This window comes from Salvelinus alpinus, chromosome 28 (assembly GCF_045679555.1).
Source record: "Salvelinus alpinus chromosome 28, SLU_Salpinus.1, whole genome shotgun sequence".
NCBI lineage: Eukaryota > Metazoa > Chordata > Actinopteri > Salmoniformes > Salmonidae > Salvelinus > Salvelinus alpinus.
Genome location: NC_092113.1, coordinates 16,468,546 through 16,493,206, shown reverse-complemented (window position 1 = coordinate 16,493,206; position 24,661 = coordinate 16,468,546). Strand labels below are relative to the sequence as shown.

Sequence of the window (24,661 nt, the reverse complement as noted above, 5' to 3'; positions counted from 1 at the left end):
CAGTTCCAGTGCAGTACAACTGCTGTATGCTGCGTCCAAAATACCACAGCTGACTGTAGTTACTGCACTTTTAGTTTAAAACTGCAATCTTTTTTGCAAGGGAAAATAGCACAATTCTAGTGTTGGACTCTGGGTAAAGCTAAATCTCAGTACTCTTGAAAAACAATCTAAGTAAGAAAAAAAAACACATACATTGATAAGTCTGACACTATGCCAACGTACAGCTGAAATAAAATACTATTAACCATTCAAAACAGTAAGGGACAACAAATAATTCTGAAATGGGTCAAAATAAAGTCAGATGTCCAATACTCATTTCACATGCAAAGATAAAGAATTCATAAATGTATAATTCATATCTATAGGCTACGTAGAGGTTATTTTATTTTTATCGAGCAATAGTGCGTAAGTTTGCGCAAGGTGCCAATTTAGGCTACTGTTTGGGGGAGAAAAAGTAATAAAAATCTACAAAACATTAGGCTACTATTCAATAGTTACATTTACATTACATTTAAGTCATTTAGCAGACGCTCTTATCCAGAGCGACTTACAAATTGGTGCATTCACCTTATGATATCCAGTGGAACAACCACTTTACAATAGTGCATCTAACTCTTTTAAGGGGGGGGGGGTTAGAAGGATTACTTTATCCTATCCTAGGTATTCCTTAAAGAGGTGGGGTTTCAGGTGTCTCCGGAAGGTGGTGATTGACTCCGCTGACCTGGCGTCGTGAGGGAGTTTGTTCCACCATTGGGGTGCCAGAGCAGCGAACAGTTTTGACTGGGCTGAGCGGGAACTGTACTTCCTCAGAGGTAGGGAGGCGAGCAGGCCAGAGGTGGATGAGCGCAGTGCCCTTGTTTGGGTGTAGGGCCTGATCAGAGCCTGAAGGTACGGAGGTGCCGTTCCCCTCACAGCTCCGTAGGCAAGCACCATGGTCTTGTAACGGATGCGAGCTTCAACTGGAAGCCAGTGGAGAGAGCGGAGGAGCGGGGTGACGTGAGAGAACTTGGGAAAGTTGAACACCAGACGGGCTGCGGCGTTCTGGATGAGTTGTAGGGGTTTAATGGCACAGGCAGGGAGCCCAGCCAACAGCGAGTTGCAGTAATCCAGACGGGAGATGACAAGTGCCTGGATTAGGACCTGCGCCGCTTCCTGCGTGAGGCAGGGTCGTACTCTGCGAATGTTGTAGAGCATGAACCTACAGGAACGGGTCACCGCCTTGATGTTAGTTGAGAACGACAGGGTGTTGTCCAGGATCACGCCAAGGTTCTTAGCACTCTGGGAGGAGGACACAATGGAGTTGTCGTTCTAAATGTTCAATAAATAAATCAAGAAATATTTAAGAAAAATGTAATTGTTCAAAAGAAAAAGGGACCTACACATTTTTCTATATATACAGGTTAGGGTCGGGTGCGGGTCTCAGATGTTCTCTTTACCACAGTCGGGTGGTTACAGGTGGGTTATTAGCATTGAGTCCTTAGAAATTGCGGGTGAACAAAAAGCTGACCCATCAGTCACTAGTGTACAGGCCATGTACTGCGTATTGCAGTACTAAATATACTGTGACAGTCCTATACTCTATGCACCTTGTGCCATACACATTACTTACTGTGTGACAAAGAATAAAAAATGCAAAATCATGAATTAAATTCTGAACCACAATAAATATAAAGACAAGAGCACAGTGCCCACATGGAAAAACATGAAATAAGTTCTGGATACTTAACCAGTAAGATTGTTTTTTTGTATGTTAGAGAAGTCAAACATCACAACTAAATATCTAAAAATCAGAGAAATATTACAATTGACAAAATCTAGTTTGCCAATATTGAGGCTTTTGCAAACAATGTACTCTAAAGAATAACTCGTACTGTACTACATCAATATTTATGAGGAAGGGAACATTTATTAACTTCAAGAACATTCTGGACTAGTTCAAAAGACAGGACAATATTTATTTGAAAATAGTTTCCCTCCCTTTCAAAAGGAACTTTCACTCTTTTTCAATACTATTTTTTTTATGATCTTAAAACACATCATTATTAAGCTATTTAAAAAAAATATGCATTTAATTGCAACCCTGATCCAAAATATGCATTTGAAACTTGAAAATATCTACATCAAATCCTATTTGCTTACATTGAACAAACATTGGTAAGGTAATACAAATCTTAATAGAATTACAGTAGAATGAAGCCTATAGTGGCCTACATTTCAACCTTTTAGCCAAGTCATTCATTGACTTTAATCAAAAAGCAGATAGATTATTTTAGCAAAACAAAGCAAGTATTAATAATCTTTTACAAGAACTACATTATTAGGAAGGGTTAACTTACAATCAAAAGCGCTGAACATGGTTATGTTCTTATTTGTCTTGCATTTCAGAAAAGTAGTCCAATCTATACTGTATCATTGTTGCAAGATGCCATGCATTTATGATAGTGGATTCTAGAATGTTCAGTAGTAGCAGGTTCTGTCCCTGCAACCTACTTAACAACCGTTTGTACCGTAGCATTGCTTGCTTACGCCCTGCTGTCTGTGGTGAAGTGCTGAGCTCAGTGGCGCCCTCATGTTTTGGAGGAGCAGAGGGAGATCTGCTGCACAGTGCCCAGATCTGTGAGCATCTGCCTGATACGGTGTTTGAGCTGAGGCAGCCGGGTCAACGGGTCAGGAGGCTCCAGTTCCCCTGTGTAGTCAAGCCAACTCTCCAACACTGCAGATAAATCGTCAGAAGGAGCAGGAGGTAGAAGAAAAGAAAAAGGGGAGAGACCGAAAGAGCGAGAAATAAGAGTTCTATAAACCTTACATCCATGAGAAAAGTATCTTTCTTCGACAGGATTTTTTTTTTTGTATCTTTATAATGAAGAATCTGTGTGGCGTAAGTCTCACCATCCAGCTCTTTCTCAATGAGGTCCATCCTGTGTGTGACTTGGTTCTGCATGGCCTCTATGTGATCCAAAAGGTTGATCTGCCACTGCTGATGCAGCACATTGTCTTTTTCTGGTTCTGGCTTTATGTCTGGGCTGGGCTCAGCCTCTTCAGTCTTCACCTCTACTTCACTCTCCCTACCCACATACAGCTTCTTATACAGATCAAGACCCTGGAAAAAGAACAAAACATGCCATCTAAGTCACATGGAAACTGGTTTGTCATAAATCCAGTTACTTTAGCTTACAGCTAGCATCTCTTCACCACTTGTTTCACCATAAGTATCTCACTACTGACATACAATCATTTTAGAGAAAGAGTACAGACCTTGTCTGGTTGTAGGGTAATGGGGTGAATCTTGGCCCGGTCCTGCAGCAGGGAGCTGGGGTACAGTTTGGCTCTGTCTGGGTCCAGTGGGCCACCATAGCGTTGCTCCAGTTCGAGCAGGTTCTCTGTGCTCCTCAGGCTGTCCTCCAGCTCAGAGCCTCCCCGTGTCTCCACCACCAGCCTCTGCTCCACCGCTGGGTAGTACGCTCGCGGTTTCTGGTAGCAGTGCTCACTGCTGATGTAGGAAGCGTTCGAGTCCTGGAAGGATGTTGGGCTCATCTGAACCCTTTTGGCCTTCTCAGAGGGGGCGGAGACTGACGTTGCCTTTAGCGCTTCGCCGCCCTCTCTGTCGTTGGCTGCAGGTGAAGGGGCCCTGCTGGTCGCCATACTGCAGCTCATACCAAGCTTCTCCTCCTGTTTCCAGGGCTGGCGCCACAGCTTCAGGTCAGAGTGTGTCTGAGTCCTGTAGAGGACGATAGAGCGAGGTGAGGGCTAATTCACAGCCACTGAAGATGGATCATCCAAGAACCAATCACACCCAAAATGGTGAAACATGACATATTTGGGAAGTATTTGCAGTAACTTCCATAGTACTCACTGGAGGATGCTCATCTTAAGCTGCAGGCCGTTGAGCACCTCAAAGACATGGTGAACGTCACCCAGGAGCTGGTGAGTGGCCGTTAACTTCTTCCTGTTCTGGTGGGAGTAGTTCTCATCCAGGAAAGACAGGCCATACATGTGACCACTGCTCAGCCAATCCCTGTCGTACCAGTAACGCTGGCTCGGTCTCTGGGCTGAGAGAACAGGCAAGATACACGTTCATGTACACTGTCAAAGAACGGAAACCCATTGGAGATCTAATACTACATTGAGATGTTTACAGTGTGATTACCTGGTGGGTCTCTGCAAATGTAGCAGTTATAAGTGTCAGGCACATTGTGCTCAAAGAGGCCCATGCAGGTGCCATGCTGCCAGCACAGACATTCATCACACTAGGAAAGGGACAGGACATTGTCACTTCACATATGATTATGCAATGGCAAAAACACGTGAAAAACAAAAAGCAACAAAACAGTGTTGTGTTAACGGTTCTTCTGTGACTAACGTGAGTCTCGGTGAGCTTCACCTGAATCATGAAATCATTCTCCTCCACCACCTCACAGACACAGTGCACTATGTCAGAGCCCTTGGTCACCATGGATACATTCTGTTCCGACATGGGAGTGGTCACATCCAGCTCCGCCTCCATGTACTCATCACTCCACTCAGCGCTGACTGTGGACCAATCACTTTCATCTATTCAGAGGGTCGAAAGCAAAACCATGTTTAGTTGACACAATTGTCTGATTTTGAGTGGACCCAAAACAAATATGCCAAGCATTTGTAGTTTGACACTCATTTTAAAATATTTTAAATTAGCTGATTATTATAGGACAACACCAGTGCCCTAAAACATGATGATACCACTTCAAGCCTGAATGGAGAGGAAGGAGGATAGTGAATAATAGCTAACCTGAATAAAGCAAAAAGGACAGAGTGAGGAGTATAAAGAAGATGTAAGGTCTTGGTACCCACCGTCCTCTTGCACCTGATCTGTGATGTGTTCTGGGCTTGAGTCGTAAGATAACTTGTGTTTGTGCAAGAGGGAGAATTTGGATACCAGATTCGGATTGGACTGAGTAGAGTTAAATAAGGAGATGCCTATGTTCTCCTCACCATTCGTATTCTCTGTCAGGGGGAAAGCATATGCAGGTTTGAGACTGGGTCAGTACATTCAAAGCTCATGTGGAATACTGAATAATCTGGAACATTAACTGAGCATTACATACCAAATATATTTTTTGTTAGAATGTGGCCAGCTTTCTAAAGGCAGATAGATTTAGGCAAATCAGATTTCACTAAAGAAGTACTGTCAACTGATAAAGGCAAACTCCAGACACACTCATTCTGTCAACAACATTTTACCTGACTTGGACCTCCCCGTCTTCTTCCTTTTCTTCTGTTTATTGAGGAGGAAGTCTCTTTCCGTCTTCTCTCTAATCTTTTCCCCTGAAGTAAACAAAATAACTGAGTAAGCAAAGCAGGGATATAAAAAGTAGTTCAACACCCAAGTTGATATTCTCAGTCAAGAACGATGGTAAAATTGGAGATAAAATGTTCCTCACCCGTTTCACTGGCGCTCCATTCTTTATCTTCATGGGGTCTGCTGTTGGTTTGCTGGTTCTCCTTCCTTTTCTCACTCAGTGATCTCCGACGATGACGGTTTATCCCATTAGCAGCCTGTCTGTCACCAAGGGGAGAGTCTGTGGTACAGTGGAGCAATGCACAGAGGAGATCAAATGTGAGGCATCTATTGTTAATGCATGGATATACAGCACACAAGCAACTGGGTCAGTTAATAATGTACAGTTGAAGTCGGTAGTTTACATACACCTTAGCCAAATACATTTAAACTCAGTTTCACAATTCCTGACATTTAATCCTAGTACAAATTCCCTGTCGTAAGTCAGTTAGGATCACCACTTTATTATAAGAATGTGAAATGTCAGAATAATAGCAGAGAGAATGCTTTATTTCAGCTTTCATTTCTTTCATCACATTCCCAGTGGGCAGAAGTTTACACACACTCAATTAGTATTTGGTAGCGTTGCCTTTAAATTGTTGAACTTGGGTCAAACATTTTGGGTAGCCTTCCACAAGCTTCCCACAATAAAGTTGGGTGAGTTTTGGCCCATTCCTCCTGACAGAGCTGGTGTAACTGGAGTCAGGTTTGTAGGCCTCCTTGCTCGCACAAGCCTTTTCAGTTCTGCCCACAAATTGTCTAGGATTGGGGTCAGGGCTTTGTGATGGCCACTCCAATACCTTGACTTTGTTGTCCTTAAGCCATTTAGCCACAACTTTGGAAGTATGCTTGGGGTCATTGTCCATTTGGAAGACCCATTTGCGACCAAGCTTTCATTTCCTGACTGATGTCTTGAGATGTTGTTTCAATATATCCACATAATTTTCCACATCATGATGCCATCTATTTTGTGAAGTGCACCAGTCCCTTCTGCAGCAAAGCACCCCCACAACATGATGCTGCCACCCCCATGCTTCACGGTTGGGATGGTGTTCTTCGGCTTGCAAGCATCCCCCTTTTTTCTCCAAACATAACGATGGTCATTATGGCCAAACAGTTCTATTTTTGTTTCATCAGACCAGTTTCTCCAAAAAGTACGATCTTTGTCCTCATATGCAGTTGCAAACTGTAGTCTGGCTTTTTTTATGGCGGTTTTGGAGCAGTGGCTTCTTCCTTGCTGAGCAGCCTTTCAGGTGATGTCGATATAGGACTCGTTTTACTGTGGATATAGATACTTTGTACCCGTTTCCTCCAGCATCTTTACAAGGTCCTTTGCTGTTGTTCTGGGATTGATTAGAATTTTTCGCACCAAAGTACATTCATCTCTAGGAGACAGAACGCATTTCCCTCTTGAGCGGTATGACGGCTGCATGGTCCCATGGTGTTTATACTTGCGTACTATTGTTTGTACAAATGAACATGGTACCTTCAGGCGCTTGGAAATTGCTCCCAAGGATAAACCAGACTTGTGGAGGTCCACAATTTTTTTTCTGAGGTCTTGGCTGATTTATTTTGATTTTTCCATGATGTCAAGCAAAGAGGCACTGAGTTTGAAGGTAGGCCTTGAAATACATCCACAGCTACACTTCCAATTGACTCAAATGATTCAATAAGAATCAGAAGCTTCTAAAGCCATGACATCATTTTCTGGAATTTCCCAAGCTGTTTAAAAAGGCACAGTCAACTTAGTGTATGTAAACTTCAGGCCCACTGGAATTGTGATACAGTGAATTATAAGTGAAATAATCTGTCTGTAAACAATTATTGGAAAAATTACTTGTGTCATACACAAAGTAGATGTCCTAACCGACTTGTGGAGCGGTTGAAAAACGAGTCAAGGACCCCAACCTAAGTGTATGTAAACTTCCGACTTCAACTGTAACTGTAGTATGATTGAGCTCAGGTTTGTTGATCCCTGGGGCGGAGTGCTACTACTCACGTATAGACCCTGACATGGTGCGTCTCCTCCTGGGTGTCTCCTGAGAGCCAACCTGCTTCTCTGAGGCCCGGGTTTGCATGCTGCACTCAGAGGCGTGCTCACTGTCTGCATGGTAGTACTTGACGTGGTAGTGCAGGAGAGAGGCCTTCCGGAAGGACTTCAGACAGCCAGGGGCCTTGCACTTGAAGGGGTTGTGGTCCAGTTCAATGGAGAGGATTGGGGGCGGCTGGTTTTTGATGACTCGATACACTAAGGTAGAGATACAAGGAACAACATGTAATTTAATGGAAGTTGTGCATGTGCGTGTTAATGAGGCTGTACTCACATGGCTCTCTGCTGTACTTGTGGGTGGTAGGCAGATGGACTTGGCGTTTCAGTATTGATTCTGTAAAGAGACATACAATAGATCAACTGTAGCTTTTTTTGGCACGGAGTTGACAGATCCCGAAATAAGTTTCATCTCACATCTCAATGTAAGAGCTGGGCCTGTATTCATAAAGCGCCTCAGTCTGAGTGCTGATCTAGGATCAGGTCCCCCCTGTCCATGTTATGTTACTCATTATTATCTAAAAAGCTAAATATATCCTAGAACAGCAATCCTACCCGTATTCAAATAGTCAGAAGTTGTTAGGACAGCTCAAGAAGTCTCCTAAACACCTGCCGATTGTCTTATCTATGAGCATATTCATCTCCATCTTATTTACCTATATCTGATGGGGCTTCGATACCAGCGTCTGTGGATGTCTGGGTGTTTGTCTGGTCTGGAGTTAGTGCTGAGGACGCTGGGACGGAATCTGATCCTGCTTGCTGAGACTGGCTGTTTCTGTCTGGAGAGGGAAGGGCAGAAAGGACAGGAGTTATAAACAAAGGACACACAGGGCTTTGAATGTCAGTAACACGCAACAAGTCATAGATTAGATGCAGACCCTTACTTGTGTCTGGCCTTCTCCTCTTTGGTGGTGGCATCTGTACAAGAGACACCCTCCTCTTCCTCAGTTCACGTTGACTTTCTGTAAACAACGAGAACCGAAAGGTCAGTGAGACGGACATTATTCTCCCCTCATTGTTGACTTCATCCACTTAACCATCAAGCAACAAGATACTGAACCTGTCCTAATACGCTCTAAGCAACGATTCAATTTAACTTTCTGGTTCTTCACAAAAGCGAAGCTATAAGCCAAGCAATCATCTTTCCTTTCCCATTAGGACTTGAGCACAACCATGCGACACTTTCAATTTCAATCTAATGATTCTGAAATGTTTAAGGAGTTTTCCATTGTTTCACTGTCAAAGCCTTACAGTAACTTACATACCTTCAGAGGGTCGGTACCGGTTCCCCCTGGGCAGCTGGGGACTCTGTCCCGATGCACACTCTTCTTTCTTCTCCCCCTGCTGTTTGGTACTGCGCATCACTCGCTCCCCTTCTACATTCACATCTTCCTTTTTCGTTTGGACAACCTGCCCATTTTCTTTGGCTTGTGGCTCTTCTCTCTTCCCTCCTCCTGCCACCTTTTCCCCCTCTTCTCCGTTTAGGTTCCCTTTCTGTCCACAGGTCTCAAAGTTGCCATTCAGCGTTTTTTCCTCTCCGTCTTCTCTTCTCTCCTTTTCCTCTCCGTTGCTCTCTCCATCCAGGGCTGAAGAGCCACTTTTGGATTCATCGCTCAGGGATTTCCCGTTCTCCTCTTTCCCACTGCTCTGCTCACTTTGAGTTATGTCCCTCTCCCTGGCCTTCCAATTCTATTCACATTGAGACATAAAACTGTAAGGTAACCCCATCAACCATCCTCTCACACCATGAACTAACAATCACATGGAGCTCTCACCTCTTTCTTATATGGCTTTACTTTGGTTGGCTTAAGAGTCTTGACTACTCCATCGAAAAACTTCACAGTGTAGGAAGCTGAAGAGAAGACAAACATGGTAAGAATGTTTACCCAATGTAACTAGAATGCAATGCATTTCTGATTGAACAATTGATTCTTTCCAGTGGAAGTGTAGGACCTACCATCTCTTTTGACTTCCAGAACCTTAGCAGGATAGTAGCGGCAGTCTACCCAACAGGCCAAGACTTTCTCATTCACCCGAAACACCTGGAAGGGAAAGAAAAGTTAAACACTAATCTGATATTCAAAGTCATGAAGTTCAACCAGACTTAGAAACAAAACATGACAATTTGAAAAATAAGCCACGGAAGTTTGAGCGAGATTTTAAGACGACTCTCGAGTAGTAAGACTTATATAAAAGCAACATATACCATTAATATGAAGGGGCTAGAAGCGTCTTATATTGTGAGCTACAGAGTGGCTAGGACAGGCAAGCCCCATACTATTGTGGAGGACTTCCTGCTACCAGGAAGAGGCCCAAAAAACTATACAGACAATGCCTTCCTCAAACAACACTGTTTCACAATGCATCAGTGACATGGCGGGAGATGTTTTGAAACAATTACTGCTTCGCATACAAGGCAGTAAATGATATGCGTTACAGCTGGATTAGTCAGATGTGGCGGGCCTGACACAGCTCCTGGTATATGTCTGTTACGTTATGGGGGGGGGGGGTCAATTATGGAAGACATCCTCTTCTGCAAACCAGGACAACATGAATGGATATTTTTAAAGTACTGGACAGCTTTGTGATGTCAAATGGACTTGTGGTCAAGATGTGTTGGTATCTGTACTGAGTTGTAATGCGTGTGCAAGCAGTTACTCCCGACGCCACTTGGGTACACTGCAGCATCCACCAAGAGGTTCTTGCTGCCAAGGGAATGCCTGACTGTTTGAAAGACATTTTGGACACTACAGTGAAAATGGTTAACTTTGTTAAAGCAAGGCCCCTGAACTCTTGTGTATTTTCTGCATTATGCAATGATATGGGCAGCTACCATGTAACACTTTTACAACATACGCTGGTTATCAAGGGGCAAAGTATTTTGAATTGAGAAACGAGCTTAAAGTTCTCTTTACTGACCATAATTTTCACTTGTCTGACAGCTTGCATGATGACGAGTTTCTCAGACAACTGGCTTATCTGGGTGATGTTTTTCCTCGCCTGAATGATCTGAATCTAGGATTGCAGGGACTCTCCGCAACTATATTCAATGTGCGGGACAAAATTGAGGCTATGATTAAGTTGGAGCAGTTTTCTGTCTGCATTAACCCTTTCACACGTACCATCACACGGGTGTGATCGTTCTACAGTGGTCCCTGAAGCGTACAATCACACCCGTGTGATTAGAACACTCATTTAGAACGCTCGTTTAGAACGGCCAGTTTCGAATGACGCAACAATCAGCATTTGAGCTGGCCACACTTTTTTCAGAAACTATTTACACAAACACAGTCCTTACAAAGTTGTCCAGAATGTGAGCAGTTTATTTTGGAATGCAATGTTCAGATATTCACAGAAGTATATATAGCATAACACAATCATCCTAACCGGAAAAATGTAGGCTACATTTGTCCAAGCGCTAACTGAGGAAAGATTGACCCAACACAAGCAGTAATATTTTCTAACTCTCGGCTGACAAACTACAATATGAATTAGCTAATAGCAATTATTATGTATAATTAATCACATCACGGGTGAGCTCACCATTGATCGAAATAATTAGGTAAAACACTTTATAGAAATCGAAAGTAATCCGACGATTAGTTTCAGCGCGCAGCCATGCATTTGTTCCTCACAGAAACCGAAGATAATAAGAGAAGACAAGATGAGTTTGGTCTGTTTATAGTATGCATGTTGAAGGGGTGTGTCAATCACTGTCGTTCACATCCCACCCTTCATTTCCGGAAGTCCTCAAAAAATGAGTGAACTCTTACTCACCTCATTTTGTTATAACATCTTTGGTCAAACAGACGATTACGTGAAACCCAGAATGCATTGTATGTCAACAAACATGGCTACACAGCTGGAATTAGCTTAGCTCATCATAATCAGTACAACCTTCAAAAAAGTATTTTACACACATAATATGTGCCCATTACAATCTGTGCAAGAATCGGAATGCATGATTTGTCACATAGAATTGAAAACATGTGAATAAATCAGTAAATACACAAATAATTGCCACACAAAACATTTTCTGATAGTGATTTATTGAGACAAGTGGCGCGTGCCGGCAGTCAACCACGTACCCTCTCACTCTAAACCATTCAGTGTTGTTGTTTATGTATGTAGATAGTGAGCTAAGCTGTAGCATTAGCAATAACTTTCAAAAGGAGACAACTCACAAATGTGGAAATTCTGGAGATTTTGAGTCTGAAAGTCAGGAATCAGATTCTGACAGTGAGGAGCTGCCCCCCAACCTTGTAGCCATTGAGAACCCTGAATCTGAGGACCCCTTGTCCACTGACAAAGTCCCAGTTCCATTAGAAGATGCTGGTGGTGATGGTGGCAGACTGACAGTGGATGAAGTACAGGAGTTCTGTGGTAGCTGGAAGGCTGCCAGCCATTTCACCCCTCCTGGCCCTGCTGATTGTGTTGAGTCCCAGTCTGGAGTGCAACGCCCCTTGCCATTTCCATCTGAGGCAGAGTGCTTCAAGTTGTTTCTGACAGAGGAGCTAGTGGGAGACATAGTAGAGACCAATCGCTATGCCTTGGAGCTACAGGATAAGAGAGAGCCAGTGTAACGGATGTGAAATGGCTAGCTAGTTAGCGGGTACGCGCTAATAGCGTTTCAATCAGTTACGTCACTTGCTCTGAAACCTTGAAGTAGTGGTTCCCCTTGCACAGCAAGGGCCGCGGCTTTTGTGGAGCGATGGGTAACGATGCTTCGTGGTGTTGATGTGTGCAGAGGGTCCCTGGTTCGCGCCCGGGTATGGGCGAGGGGACGGACGTAAAGTTATACTGTTACACCAGGAGTGGGGGGACAACCACAATTAGTGAAATGTATACATTCCTGGTGACAGTAAAGAAGAACTCCCTAAGAGAATACTGGAGCAGAGATGCTATGTTTGCAACTCCCTTCTTTGCCACCCTCTTTTCCCAAGACTGCTTTCTAGTTCTGCTGCTATGACTGCATTTCATCATCAACGCTACTGCCATCCTAAATGACCCGTTATACAAAACAAGAGATGTCAACAGCTGGCAGTAAAGTGCCATGACAAACGAGACGTCCATGTCCTCTCCACTGTCCATACAGCAACCATGTCGGCCACAGGGAAGGTGAACCACCTGACGGGAGAGAGAAACAAACCAGACAGAGAAACATCAAACCAGACTGCGTGCTTGACTATTACCTCAAAATGGGGGCAGTGGATAAGGCCGACATGATAAACAGCTTTGTGGAATGAACTCAGAAAACGACCAAGTGGTATAAGATATTTTTCCAGGGTAGCGTCAAAATACAACATGCCAATACTTCTGACGCATTTAGCATTGTTTTACAGAGCTAATAGAATAATGTAACTAGCTACATAAGCACGATTGAATATAACACCATAAAAGGTGAGTAACATGAGTAACGTTACCTAGCGTGTCCGCGGTTATAAGGAATATACACAAATATATTATGCTCCATACACAGTGAGCTACAGTAGAAACGGTATAACACGACACAGAAACTATTATAACGTAATTAGGCACTTACTTTGATAGAAACGCAGTCTGGATTTGAAGATGGGTGTCTGTAGTGACGCCTCTAGCACTGAGACGCTGTGCCACTTGGGAGTCAAAAGGCCAGGGTAGCTTCAACATACAACACATGCTAATACATCCGTGACGCAATTAGCATTGTTTTCCAGAGCTAATAAGACTGTAGCTAGATACCTAAGCATTGGGTATATCACCATACATGTTATGAAATGAGTAACGTTACATCGCGTGTCCGCGGTTATAATGAATATACACAAAAACATGATGCTACAGTAGAAATGACATAACACGACATGCAGAAACTATTATAACGTAATAAGGCACTTTGATAGAAACGCACACATTTCCAAAGTTATTATTGGTAACGAAAACAACTTTGATTGCGATGCAGGCGACAGGTGGAAAATATGAACACGTGTATGCAGGACGGCAGATGAGTAAATGTCTGCAGACTTGAACTGCACAAACAATTGAGAAGTGTTTGGGGAATTTTGTCCGGGTCAGAAATGTAAAAAAAATTAATTGGTCCGCAAAAGTAAAAATGACTACTTTTATGTGAATGAATGAGGCGGAACACACCTCATTTCAAACTGTTATTATAAAATAAAAAACTGTTTAGAAAATAATTTAAAATTGACAAATAAAACAGGCGGCGTGCTTTGGTTTGAGGGCAGCGCAGATTAAATGTACTGTTACATAACAATCACATTCTGGAATTGGAGAGAACGTTCTAACATCACGTGCATAAAACAACTCACGCTGGGGCGACCGTTACAGATATTTGGAACTCACGCATGAAAGGGTTAACAAGGACAACAGATAGGTCTTTCCATCATTGTATGATTTTGTGTGTGCAAATTAACAAGCTTACGGACTATGTCAAATGTGATATAGCGAAGCACCTGAGTGAGCTGGGTGCGCAATTACGCAGGTGCTTTCCCGAAATGGACGACAAACTGGATTCGTTATCCCTTTCATGCCCTACCTCCAGTCCACTTACCAATATCTGAACAAGAGAGCCTCATCGAAATTGCAACAAGCGATTCTGTGAATTTGAATTTAAATCTGAAGCCACTGCCAGATTTCTGGATAGGGCTGCGCTCAGAGTATCCTGCCTTGGCAAATCGCGCTGTTAAGACACTGATGCCCTTTGCAACCACATACCTATGTGAGAGTGGATTCTCGGCCCTCACTAGCATGAAAACTAATATGTGTGGAAAATGATTTAAGACGGAGACTCTCCAATACAACCCAACATTGCAGAGTAATGTGCATTCTTTCAAGCACACCCTTCTCATTAACCTGTGGTGAGTTATTCACAATTTTTGATGAACAAATAAGGTTTTATATGTAAGATGGCTAAATAAAAAAGCAAAATAACTGATTATTATTATTTGTGTCCTGGTCCTATAAGAGCTCTGTCACTTCCCACGAGCCGGGTTGTGACACACTCACTCATTCTTATGTTTAATAAATGTATTGTATAGTGTGTGTGTGGCAGGTTTACAATGATGGCAAAAAACAACATTTGAGAGTGCGCTGACCCCGGTGCTAGAAGGGGTACGCAGCTGGAGGTTGAATGTTTGAAGGGGTACAGGACTATAAAAAAAAAGATTTGGGAACCACTGGTCTAGGGTAACAACATTATGTCAGAGTACTAGTCTCCCTCACCGGGCTGGGCCGTTTGTCCTGCAGACCCTCTCTCCTCAACTGGATCCTGTCCAGGGGCCTCAGGTAGGGGCTGGTCCAGTCAAACCACTCATCATAGCGGTGGCTCCACTGACGGTAGTGGATCAGAACCTTCTCGTCCTCATAGTCTATCTTCTCTATGCTGGCCTGGTACCTGAGCAGTAGAGAGTTAGGATGTTCAATAAGACTGATAATGCTAGACAAGAACAATAGGGCATGAACATTAGAAACCTGACCAGACAGTAATCAGATGGAAATGACACTGACCAGTTCTTCAGGTTGTCGCGAGCCTCCAGCTGTGCTCCCACCTCAAAGGTGATCCCTCTTCTGTCGGGAGGAGTCTTGGTCATCATGGGCACATTCAAGGCCTACCTGTAGAACAGCAGAAGAACATTAAAACGAGACTAGCATTATGTCAAATCTCCACATGAACTGGCCATGACAACTACAGGAAGCTCATTGCCACACCAGCACACATCACATTGTATAATTTCAACAGGGGGAAAAAACAGTCTGGAGTTATGAAGACATCCCATCTTTGAAGCACCATTTGCTGACATCAATCAACTGAAAACGTACAATACGTCTTTTGATCATCCAAGTCACTAGGGCCAATTCAGAAATCAACAGGTGTCTGACTAATGGTTGAAATCAGTTCTGCATGTACTGCCATCCAGCACCCCAATCTAGCAGAGCATCCATCTCCCTGGTCCTCCAGTCTCAGTAAACCTGCTGACTGGTGTCTCGTAATTACATAGAACTACTAATAGTGATCGAACAATTCGCAAATATGCATCAGTCCCCGATTCAAACGTTTAAGATGGGAGTGCATCAATTAATCCTTAGCTCCAGGATTAAAATTAGCTGGCTAGCGGAGCTGGAGGCTGGTTCAACATGTTGACTTTATTTTGGACGCATTATTTGATGTAATTTATTATTTAGTACCATATTATAAAAAATATGGTAATGTTTTCACTGTTTGAAACCATGGATTTGCAGCAATCTTCGGACTACCTAACGTTTCAACGATATTTAAATGGAGGCATGTTGAAGTTATTAGTAGATTGAAGTTATTAGTGATTAGTAAAGATTGATGTTGCTAGCATTTGGGGTGATTAACGTTAATCACTTAATGGGTACCTATTTCCCTAAACCACTGTTTTTCTCCCCCAGTTTGGCTTCACAGCTTCAAGTGTAATTTCTCTCGACTATATCGCTTTTCATTTTTCTACTTTTTAGTTGTTTTGTTTGGATAACCTGATTGGAATAGATTTTATTCAGTCCCGGTACTAGGAGAAGTTCCTGTCCAAAACAACGATGGATAAGAGTTGAGTAGTCAACTAAACGTTAGCTAGCCGGTTAGCTGCATCTTTAGCGCCCAGCTGCATACTGCTGTCCAGGCCCTTCCTCGACTTCCGTAAAGGAAAGCACTCTTTGTGGGGCAGCCTGTAGACCTGTCGCCTGGAAGACTTCTCCGAAATTCTACTGCCTCTTTTGCCGAGGTGAAGGAGAGCTGCTCACCAATTTAAGTTGCAGGGTGGCAGGATAGATCAGAAAAGAGGGTATGCCCTACGAGTACAATTCCCTCTGGACATCTGCAAATGCTGTAGTCCGCATAACAAGGTATGGTTCTCCAGGCATCTTGGATGGGCGCATTCTTTATTGCTTGACAGGCTCCTTGCAGAACATTGTTGCGGTCTTGGTATCTGAAAACATTGAAGACCATGGTCTGGGGGTTGTCCTTTGCATTTTGTTTGTAGACCCTGTGGACCCGTTCCATTTGAATCGGAGTAGTACCAAATGACGGAATCCATTTGGGAAGGATTTCTTGCAGGAAAGCAATTGCATCACCTCCCTCCCGGTTTGTAGCAATCACAGAGACCCTCACGTTGTGTCTGTGTTGATCCTCAACCGACGCCATTTTGAACCGCATCTTCTCGTTCCAAAGTGCAGAGGTTCACATCCCTTTTTAGACCCCTTGCCTCAGTCTAAATGCGATCCCCCTTTTCTATTAGCGCTCGAACTACTCCCATGTGGGTGTCCAACTTATCTTGCAAGGTAGCAACTTGGTCACTCACTCCTTGAATTGCTGCACCATCAGCACGTTGAACCACCGCCTCCATCCGGTCTTGTTGTTCAGCTAAAGCCATCGAAATGGTGTTGCTAATACTAGCATCAGTAGTAACTTGTAGCGTTGAGGTTGCCACTTTGGTAGGCGAACCCATTTGTTTCTTGACCCCAGACATTTCCACCGAATTTTAAACTAGAAAGTATATATAGTTGAATTAGATAACCTGAATAAAATATAGAATGAGGAATTGTCAGCAGGAGCTTCAGAGTCTTCTGACCATTGCGCTTGTAGGTCACGTGACCTTCCCATCACGTGCTTTCGTGTGCAAAATTACAGTTGTGTACAGTGCATTCGGAAAGTATTCAGACACCTTCACTTTTTCACATTACAGCCTTATTCTGAAATTGATGTTTTTCTCCCACTCATTAATCTACACACAATAACAATGCAAAAACTGGTTTAGAACTTTTTGCAGATTACATTTTTTTTTTAACTGAAATATTACATTTACATAAGTATTCAGACCCTTTACTCAGTACTTTGTTTTAGCACCGTAGGCTGTTATCGCTGCCAGTCTTCTTGGGTATGAAACTATACGCTTGGCACACCTGTATTTGGGGAGTTTCTCCCATTCTTCTCCACAGATCCTCTCAAGTTCTGTCAGGTTGGATGGGAAGCGTTGCTACACAGCTATTTCAAGTCCCTCCAGAGATGTTTGACGGGTTCAAGTCCGGGCTCTGGCTAGGCAACTCAATGACATTCAGAAACTTGCGTTGTCTTGGTTGTGTGCTTAGGGTCATTGTCCTGTTGTAAGGTGAACCTTCGCTCCAGTCTCAGGTCCGGAGCGCTCTGGATTAGGTTTATCATCAAGGATCTCTACTTTGCGCCGCTCATCTTTCCACCCGATTCTGAAGTCCCTGCCACTGAAAAACATCCCCACAGCATAATGCTGCCACCACCATGCTTCACCGTAGGGATGGTGCCAGGTTTCCTCCAGACATGACGCTTGGCATTCAGGCCAAAGAGGTCAATCTTGCATCATCAAATCAGAGAATCTTGTTTCTCATGGTCAGAGTCCTTCAGGTGCCTTTTGGCAAACTCCAAGCAGGCTGTCATGTGCCTTTTAATGAGGAGTATCTTCTGTCTGGCCACTCTACCATAAAGGCCTGATTGGTGGAGTGCTGCAGAGACGGTTGTCCTTCTGGAAGGTTCTCCCATCTCCACAGAAGAACTCTGGAGCTCTGTCAGTGACCATCGAGTTCTTGGTCACATCCCTGACCAAGGTCCTTCTCCCCCAATTGCTCAGTTTGTCCAGGTGGCCAGCTCTAGGAAAAGTCTAGGTGGTTCCAAACTTCTTCCATTTAAGAATGGAGGCCACTGTGTTCTTTGGGACCTTCAATGCTGCAGAAATTTTTTGGTACCCTTCCCCAGATCTGTGCCACGACACAATCCTGTCTCGGAGCTCTATGGACAATTCCGTCGACCTCATGGCTTGGTTTTTGCTCTGACCTTATATAGACAGGTGTGTGCCTTTCCAAATCATGTCCACTCAATTGAATTTACCACAGGTGGACACCAATCCAGTTGTAGAGACTTCTCAAGGATGGATAAAAGGAAACAGGATGCACCGGAGCTCAATTTTGAGTCTCATAGCAAAGGGCCTGAATACTATTTTTTTTAATACATTTGCTAAAATGTATAAAACCTGTTTTTGCTTTGACATTATGGGGTTCTGTGTGTAGATTGATGAGAAAAACATGTATTTTTGTCTATTTTAGAATAAGGCTGTAACGTAACAAAATGTGGAAAAGGTGAAGGGATCTGAATACTTTCCAAATGCACTGTACGTTTTTGTACATTTGAACAGCAGTAGGACAATATACCTTATGTTGTTAAGGCTCTAAAGCAATACTAGTTGCGCCACCCCCATGGATTTAAAATGCCCCCTCAGGCATGTCATCCTGGAGCATGGCCTGATGTAACTGCATTGACAGTCATTGATCTACAAGTGATGTTGCATGCTTGCCAAACAACCACAGGCAATATCAGTAGCCTAGTCAAACAGTGCCCAGTTTTCTCATGCTGACCAAAGTAAGGTAGGCGTCCTGTTCCTGATCTTGCACATCTATGCTGCACCTTCAGCATTCAAATGCTAAAATGGCTTGGGTGACTTTAGGTTGCGACTCTAATAAAGCCTATGTAATTTGCTAGGTTGTTATCTATGCGCTGTTGAAAATTGTGTTTTACTGGAATAAAAATATGCTACTGGAGACAATTCTGATTTGGATATAGGCCATCTGCTGAACAGGGATTAAAATAGATGTTATTTTGATTGTTCAGGTTCACCATCAGCAATAGTTTTTCTTTAAAGTTAAATACGTTTTTTTTTTATACATAGTGTAAAGTTGATAATTCCATAAAGAACAATCACTTTTGCGAGGCGCACTACATGGCCGCAGTGAGAGGAGAAGAGAAGCTCTCCGTAAAAACGTTCAACCCGTCACAAACATTCGATTATGAGATGGGGATGAAATCCAAAATTGTGCTATATATATATATATTCACTGCCCATGTCATAGCTAATTTGTAAACAATAAACATTGATACATTACTAGCTAAAACACTTAATCTGACAAATTGACCAGTTCATTAGTGGGTGATGGTGATTTCAGAACCAAAGTGGGGAGACAAAAAAACAGGCTACTGCTACTGTTCAATTAAACTAAAAATAATTATGTATTTTCAATTTCTCCATTTCCTGTACTCATTTGAGATTGTTTACACTGCCACGTAGGGCTGCACGATATGGGCAAACAATCTAGGCCTAGTTTTTAACCAAATGTTGCCATTTTGATTTGACTTGAGATTTAGAGCAAAACACCTTGGTGAACTGTTGGAATCATGGAAATAGAATGATTATTCTAATTCTATAGTTAGAATATGTGGGCACAGTGTATAATAATGGGCACTGTGTTTGACATGACAACAAATGAAAATGCCAGGGAGGAGTTATTGTGGCAGGGTATGAACCAAAGTGTTGATAAGTGTTTCCTATAATCTTTGGCTACATTGAATGTTCCCTTAGCTACTTCATGAAGCTAACGTACTCATGCTTTGCACGTTCCTCTTTGATTTAGAAGATGCGGTTGCACAAACATGCTGATTTAGGTTTACACCATCACTGGTATTATCCGGTTGTTTAGCTAGTTACCTTTGCTCTGACTCAGTACATTTATTAGCTAGCTAGCCAGCCAGCCAGCTAACTAACTAGCGATTAGCAGCTAACACGATTTAAGCCCAACTTGGTAAAAAAATACCAACTATTTTGTTGCAAATGTAAGTAACAAACTAATAGTATAATTCTAAAACACTAGTGGATGTATATTAAGAAGCTATGGGAAAATAGCATAATAACATTGTTGCATGTGCTGCATTGACCATACAGACTGAACGCAAGTGTTTCGTGGTCGAGGAACAAATGCACTCCTTGAGTGACAGGGGGCGGGGCTAGGTCTGCGTGGAAAGCGAGCAGGGAGAAATGATTCAAAGTAGCAAAGTAAACGTTACACACTCCGTATCACATTTAACAAACCAAACACTCAAATACTGTTATAGAAGGTGAAGTAAAAACCCAAACCGGTCCGTGCATCAATACCTGTAGATACAGTATACTGCCCAGCCCTAGTGCATCGAATCTTATCGAACTGAATCATTTCAAACTAAAACGTATCATTATTGTATCGGAGCCCATGTCTCTAGATACGCATCTTGAAAGGGAAAGATGCACATTCCTAACTACTACTGCAACAGCAACTTTCTTCTCCAATTTTTAACAGCACAACACATAGGGTAAAAGTGCTGATCACAGCTATTCCTCCAAAATAACACAGTACTCCCATGCTATTAGCTAAAGTGTAATTTGACACTGCTTATGCCTTGATCACACCTACAGTGTCATTGCGTAAAATGGCACACAGCATCACAGCATCATCTGGATGTGTGTGCAACAAAAGTTCAACAATCCCCTCTTACTACCATTTCTGTTAAGCCGTCTACGCATATGTTCGATAAATCCAACGTATCCACCACACAGAATGCACTGCAACTGCCTCTGCAATGCAATGCTGCAAAACAAACGCAGCGTTCCATTGGAACTGAATGTACTTCTGGTGTATCAAAACACAATGACGCTGTCGGTGTGATCGAGGTGTTACTGGGGTTATAAGTAGAACTAAAGCATGCATTTGGTGCGTATGTCAGGCAGCCCAATTCTGATATTTTTTCACTAATTGGTCTTTGGACCAATCAGATCAGCTCTGAAAACGATCAGATGTGAAAAGATCTGATGCTATTGGTCAAAAGTCAAATTATTGGGGGAGAAAAAAAGGTCAAAATTGGGCTGCCTGTATAAATGCTGCCTTATTGACTCAATTGAGTCTGGGAATGTCTGTCTGGGCTCAGATGATACTGTCAGCAGAGAACTAAAACAGCACTTATCTGTTACTCTTCATACTCTGCATTTCAGACTCTGAAAACCCCATTCAACTGCTGCACCAAATCAAAATCATTTTCATTTCGAAGTCATCAAATCAAATATATTTTCCCAAAGATGCCAACTAGACCTTATTTCAGCAAGAGGAAGATGCCATAAATTGTGGAGAATGCCAGTTGATCCGCTTCATCAACAATGTTTTTTTTTTTTAAATCATCCTCTCTCATGTCAGCAGGGAAATAGTTTAAACAATCCAATGTAACATCTATAATGATAAGCTACTTGGTTTAATTTTAGCATAAACAATACTTTCATAATACCCAGTGGGTCTACTGACTGACTGTTGTAATTCCTCTTTTCAGTGTAACTGACACCTTCAGTTGGAGACCAATACTGTATAGCTAATTCTGACACTGATTTGTATGTGTGCATGAATGATGCTTAGCCATTTTAAGCATTGACATGACTGGAATAAAATCAATTTTGAAGAATAGAAAGTAACAACATTCTGCTAGTATTTATAAAGCAGCAAATCCCTCCAAAACTGGCCATGATAGGCCTCTGTAGATTTTTATGACATGCGCAGCATTGAGTGATAGACAGAATAAGCCTGACAAAAGTAACGCAAATGGCGCACAATGAGTTCCAATGTTGTTTACATTCTCAGAAGCTCTAACAAAACTGATTTGATGAGAATTAAAAAAAATTGCAATTATACAGCGCATTTAAGATGACGTTAAATAACACTCAGATTTATTAAAACATGCTATCAAAAACAGCGACAGATCAGATTATATAATTATCTGACTCAACAAGCTCGCGGATGAAACGTGCGTGCAACGTCGACAGAACTGCCGCACAATTATTTCCTTTACAAATAACGCTTTCTTCACAAACGTTAACCTCATAACGTAAATATGATGTTAAACAGTGAAAACCATATAATTATGTAAAAACAAAAAGCTAGTGTCCGCGTTTTGCTAATGCAGCTGCCCCGATGTCGAATAAGCTCATTGGGTAGAAACTGATGACAGATCCGAAGATAGACATTTCATAGGACGCAGCCGCTGTCAATTAGCTATTTACTTTGCCGGGCCTTGTAGACCTGCTTCTGCTGTACTGTCTAGTTGCAGAGTAAGCAATTAACCACGGCTCGAGAACACACACACAGAAAACTCCATATCTGAAGAAGAGTTGCAACATGCCGCAAACAAAAATAATCAATGCAACTCGATGCTTCACTTGAGTTGATCAACTTTAACCTAAACAAATGATCTTGCTGTAACTAGCAAACGTTACATTAGCTAACAATACTCCATCATGAAACAACATTCCGCACGCGTGCGGACAAGTTTAATATCCACAGAAGAATCATGCCTGCCACCCAAACACATGTCATTGTAGTTTAACATTTAAATGATACATTGTGTAAGACATATTTACATTACAAAGTAACTAGACGCTTACCTCGAGCTCCTTGTTGTTACTTCTCGTGGATGAAGCCTACTTCACTTACAAGTCCTTCCTTGGAACAACGTGCTTCTCGGCCAACGCAGTTTGTTTCTCGTCCACACTCCGAAAGCGCTGCCTCCGATACTAAGTGGTGAACCGTTGCGCGTGCGCAACTGCTATTCCCCTCTGTCTGCCTCCTAGCTCAAGAACAAGAAGTGGATCTAGAATGTTCGATTTCTTTCTATTATGAAATGTAACTTTTTGTTAGAGAATATTTTTTTTTTAGGGGGTGTTCACATTGCTTGCTCTCATTATTTTTGTCTCAGAGAAGAGAGAGAAAGAAAATATAGGCTACACAGTGATGATGATCCATACATTTGTTTAGTTTACTTTTCTATTCTATTCCATTTTAATTCCCCTTTGTGCTAAAATATCCCACTGTACTACTGTACAGGCTTTGGTAGATGGCATGATGAACCTATCAAGACTTTAAGAAAAAGAATGTTTACCATAGTCCTACACATGAACTATAATGTTTTTTATGTCCTCTTTAATTGAAATTCAGTAGTTATAATTTGAGTAATTTGTGTTTTACACTGTGCATGTATAGGTAACTGCCAAAATAAAGGAAACACTTGACTAAGTGAGGGATCTGGCGGCTCTGGTCACCAACCTTTTCTGAGTCAAGGTCACTGAGTCAAAATGCAAACCAAGCTCTACCGCTCAGATCTTTTGAAAACATGACTTAAAAAACGTAAGCCTATGCAAAATTAACCAATTAAAAACAGTTCTGTTGCAATGAGGTTTGTGCAGTAGGCTTTAGGCCCAAAACATTATCACAAATCAAATCAAATCAAATCAAATTTTATTAGTCACATACACATGGTTAGCAGATGTTAATGCGAGTGTAGCGAAATGCTTGTGCTTCTAGTTCCGACAATGCAGTAATAACCAACAGTAATCTAACCTAACAATTCCACACTACTACCTTACACACACACACAAGTGTAAAGGGATAAAGAATATGTACATAAAGATATATGAATGAGTGGTGGTACAGAACGGCATGGCAGATGCAGTAGATGGTATAGAGTACGGTATATACGTATGAGATGAGTACTGTAGGGTATGTAAACATAAAGTGGCATAGTTTAAAGTGGCTAGTGGTACATGTATTGCATAAAGATGGCAAGATGCAGTAGATGATATAGAGTACAGTATATATACATAAGAGATGGGTAATGTAGGGTATGTAAACATTGTATTAAGTGGCATTGCTTAAAGTGGCTAGTGGTACATTTTTACATAATTTCCATCAATTCCCATTTTTAAAGTGGCTGGAGTTGAGTCAGTATGTTGGCAGCGGCCGCTAAATGTTAGTGGTGGCTGTTTAACAGTCTGATGGCCTTGAGATAGAAGCTGTTTTTCAGTCTCTCGGTCCCTGCTTTGATGCACCTGTACTGACCTCGCCTTCTGGATGATAGCGGGGTGAACAGGCAGTGGCTTGGGTGGTTGTTGTCCTTGATGATCTTTATGGCCTTCCTGTGACATCGGGTGGTGTAGGTGTCCTGGAGGGCAGGTAGTTTGCCCCTGGTGATGCGTTCTGCAGACCTCACTACCCTCTGGAGAGCCTTACGGTTGTGGGCGGAGCAGTTGCCGTACCAGGCGGTGATACAGCCCGACAGGATGCTCTCGATTGTGCATCTGTAGAAGTTTGTGAGTGCTTTTGGTGACAAGCCAAATTTCTTCAGCCTCCTGAGGTTGAAGAGGCGCTGCTGCGCCTTCTTCACAACGCTGTCTGTGTGGGTGGACCAATTCAGTTTGTCCGTGATGTGTACACCGAGGAACTTAAAACTTTCCACCTTCTCCACTACTGACCCGTCGATGTGGATAGGGGGGTGCTCCCTCTGCTGTTTCCTGAAGTCCACAATCATCTCCTTTGTTTTGTTGACGTTGAGTATGAGGTTATTTTCCTGACACCACACTCCGAGGGCCCTCACCTCCTCCCTGTAGGCCGTCTCGTCGTTGTTGGTGATCAAGCCTACC

General features: G+C 42.6%; 1 protein-coding gene and 1 long non-coding RNA gene across 5 annotated transcripts; both read right to left on the bottom strand.

Annotated features, from left to right (window-relative positions):
* Positions 1-1,886: 1,886 nt before the first annotated feature.
* phf20b (PHD finger protein 20, b) lies at positions 1,887-22,813 on the bottom strand. 4 transcript variants are annotated; one of them, XM_071371902.1, is made up of 19 exons: positions 22,631-22,813; positions 14,868-14,972; positions 14,583-14,754; positions 9,322-9,406; positions 9,140-9,216; positions 8,630-9,053; positions 8,243-8,326; positions 8,021-8,143; positions 7,642-7,701; positions 7,317-7,565; positions 5,421-5,558; positions 5,221-5,304; positions 4,831-4,983; positions 4,382-4,551; positions 4,148-4,247; positions 3,854-4,049; positions 3,256-3,718; positions 2,890-3,100; positions 1,887-2,713 (listed from the first exon to the last, which is right to left on the bottom strand). In XM_071371902.1, the coding sequence occupies exons 2-19, from the start codon at positions 14,951-14,953 to the stop codon at positions 2,568-2,570; spliced, it is 3,021 nt and encodes a 1,006-aa protein (XP_071228003.1). In that variant the 5' UTR covers positions 14,954-14,972; positions 22,631-22,813; the 3' UTR covers positions 1,887-2,567. The 4 variants fall into 4 exon arrangements, with proteins under 4 accessions (XP_071228003.1, XP_071228005.1, XP_071228004.1 ...); XM_071371904.1 differs by having other exon boundaries at positions 4,972-4,983; XM_071371903.1 differs by having other exon boundaries at positions 8,249-8,326.
* Positions 11,397-13,389, bottom strand: LOC139557293 (uncharacterized). The gene is made up of 2 exons (XR_011671361.1): positions 12,907-13,389; positions 11,397-12,491 (listed from the first exon to the last, which is right to left on the bottom strand). It is a non-coding gene; the product is annotated as an uncharacterized lncRNA (long non-coding RNA).
* Positions 22,814-24,661: the final 1,848 nt, after the last annotated feature.

Bases quoted from the DNA above. Each gene is read 5' to 3' on its own strand.
- phf20b (XM_071371902.1), bottom strand. From the start codon at position 14,953: ATGATGACCAAGACTCCTCCCGACAGAAGAGGGATCACCTTTGAGGTG. The intron at 9,054-9,139 runs GTGAGAGCTCCA...CAATGTGAATAG, and splicing joins TAAAGCCATATAAGAAAGAG to AATTGGAAGGCCAGGGAGAG. The intron at 4,984-5,220 runs GTAAAATGTTGT...TCCCCCTGACAG, and splicing joins GACGGGGAGGTCCAAGTCAG to AGAATACGAATGGTGAGGAG.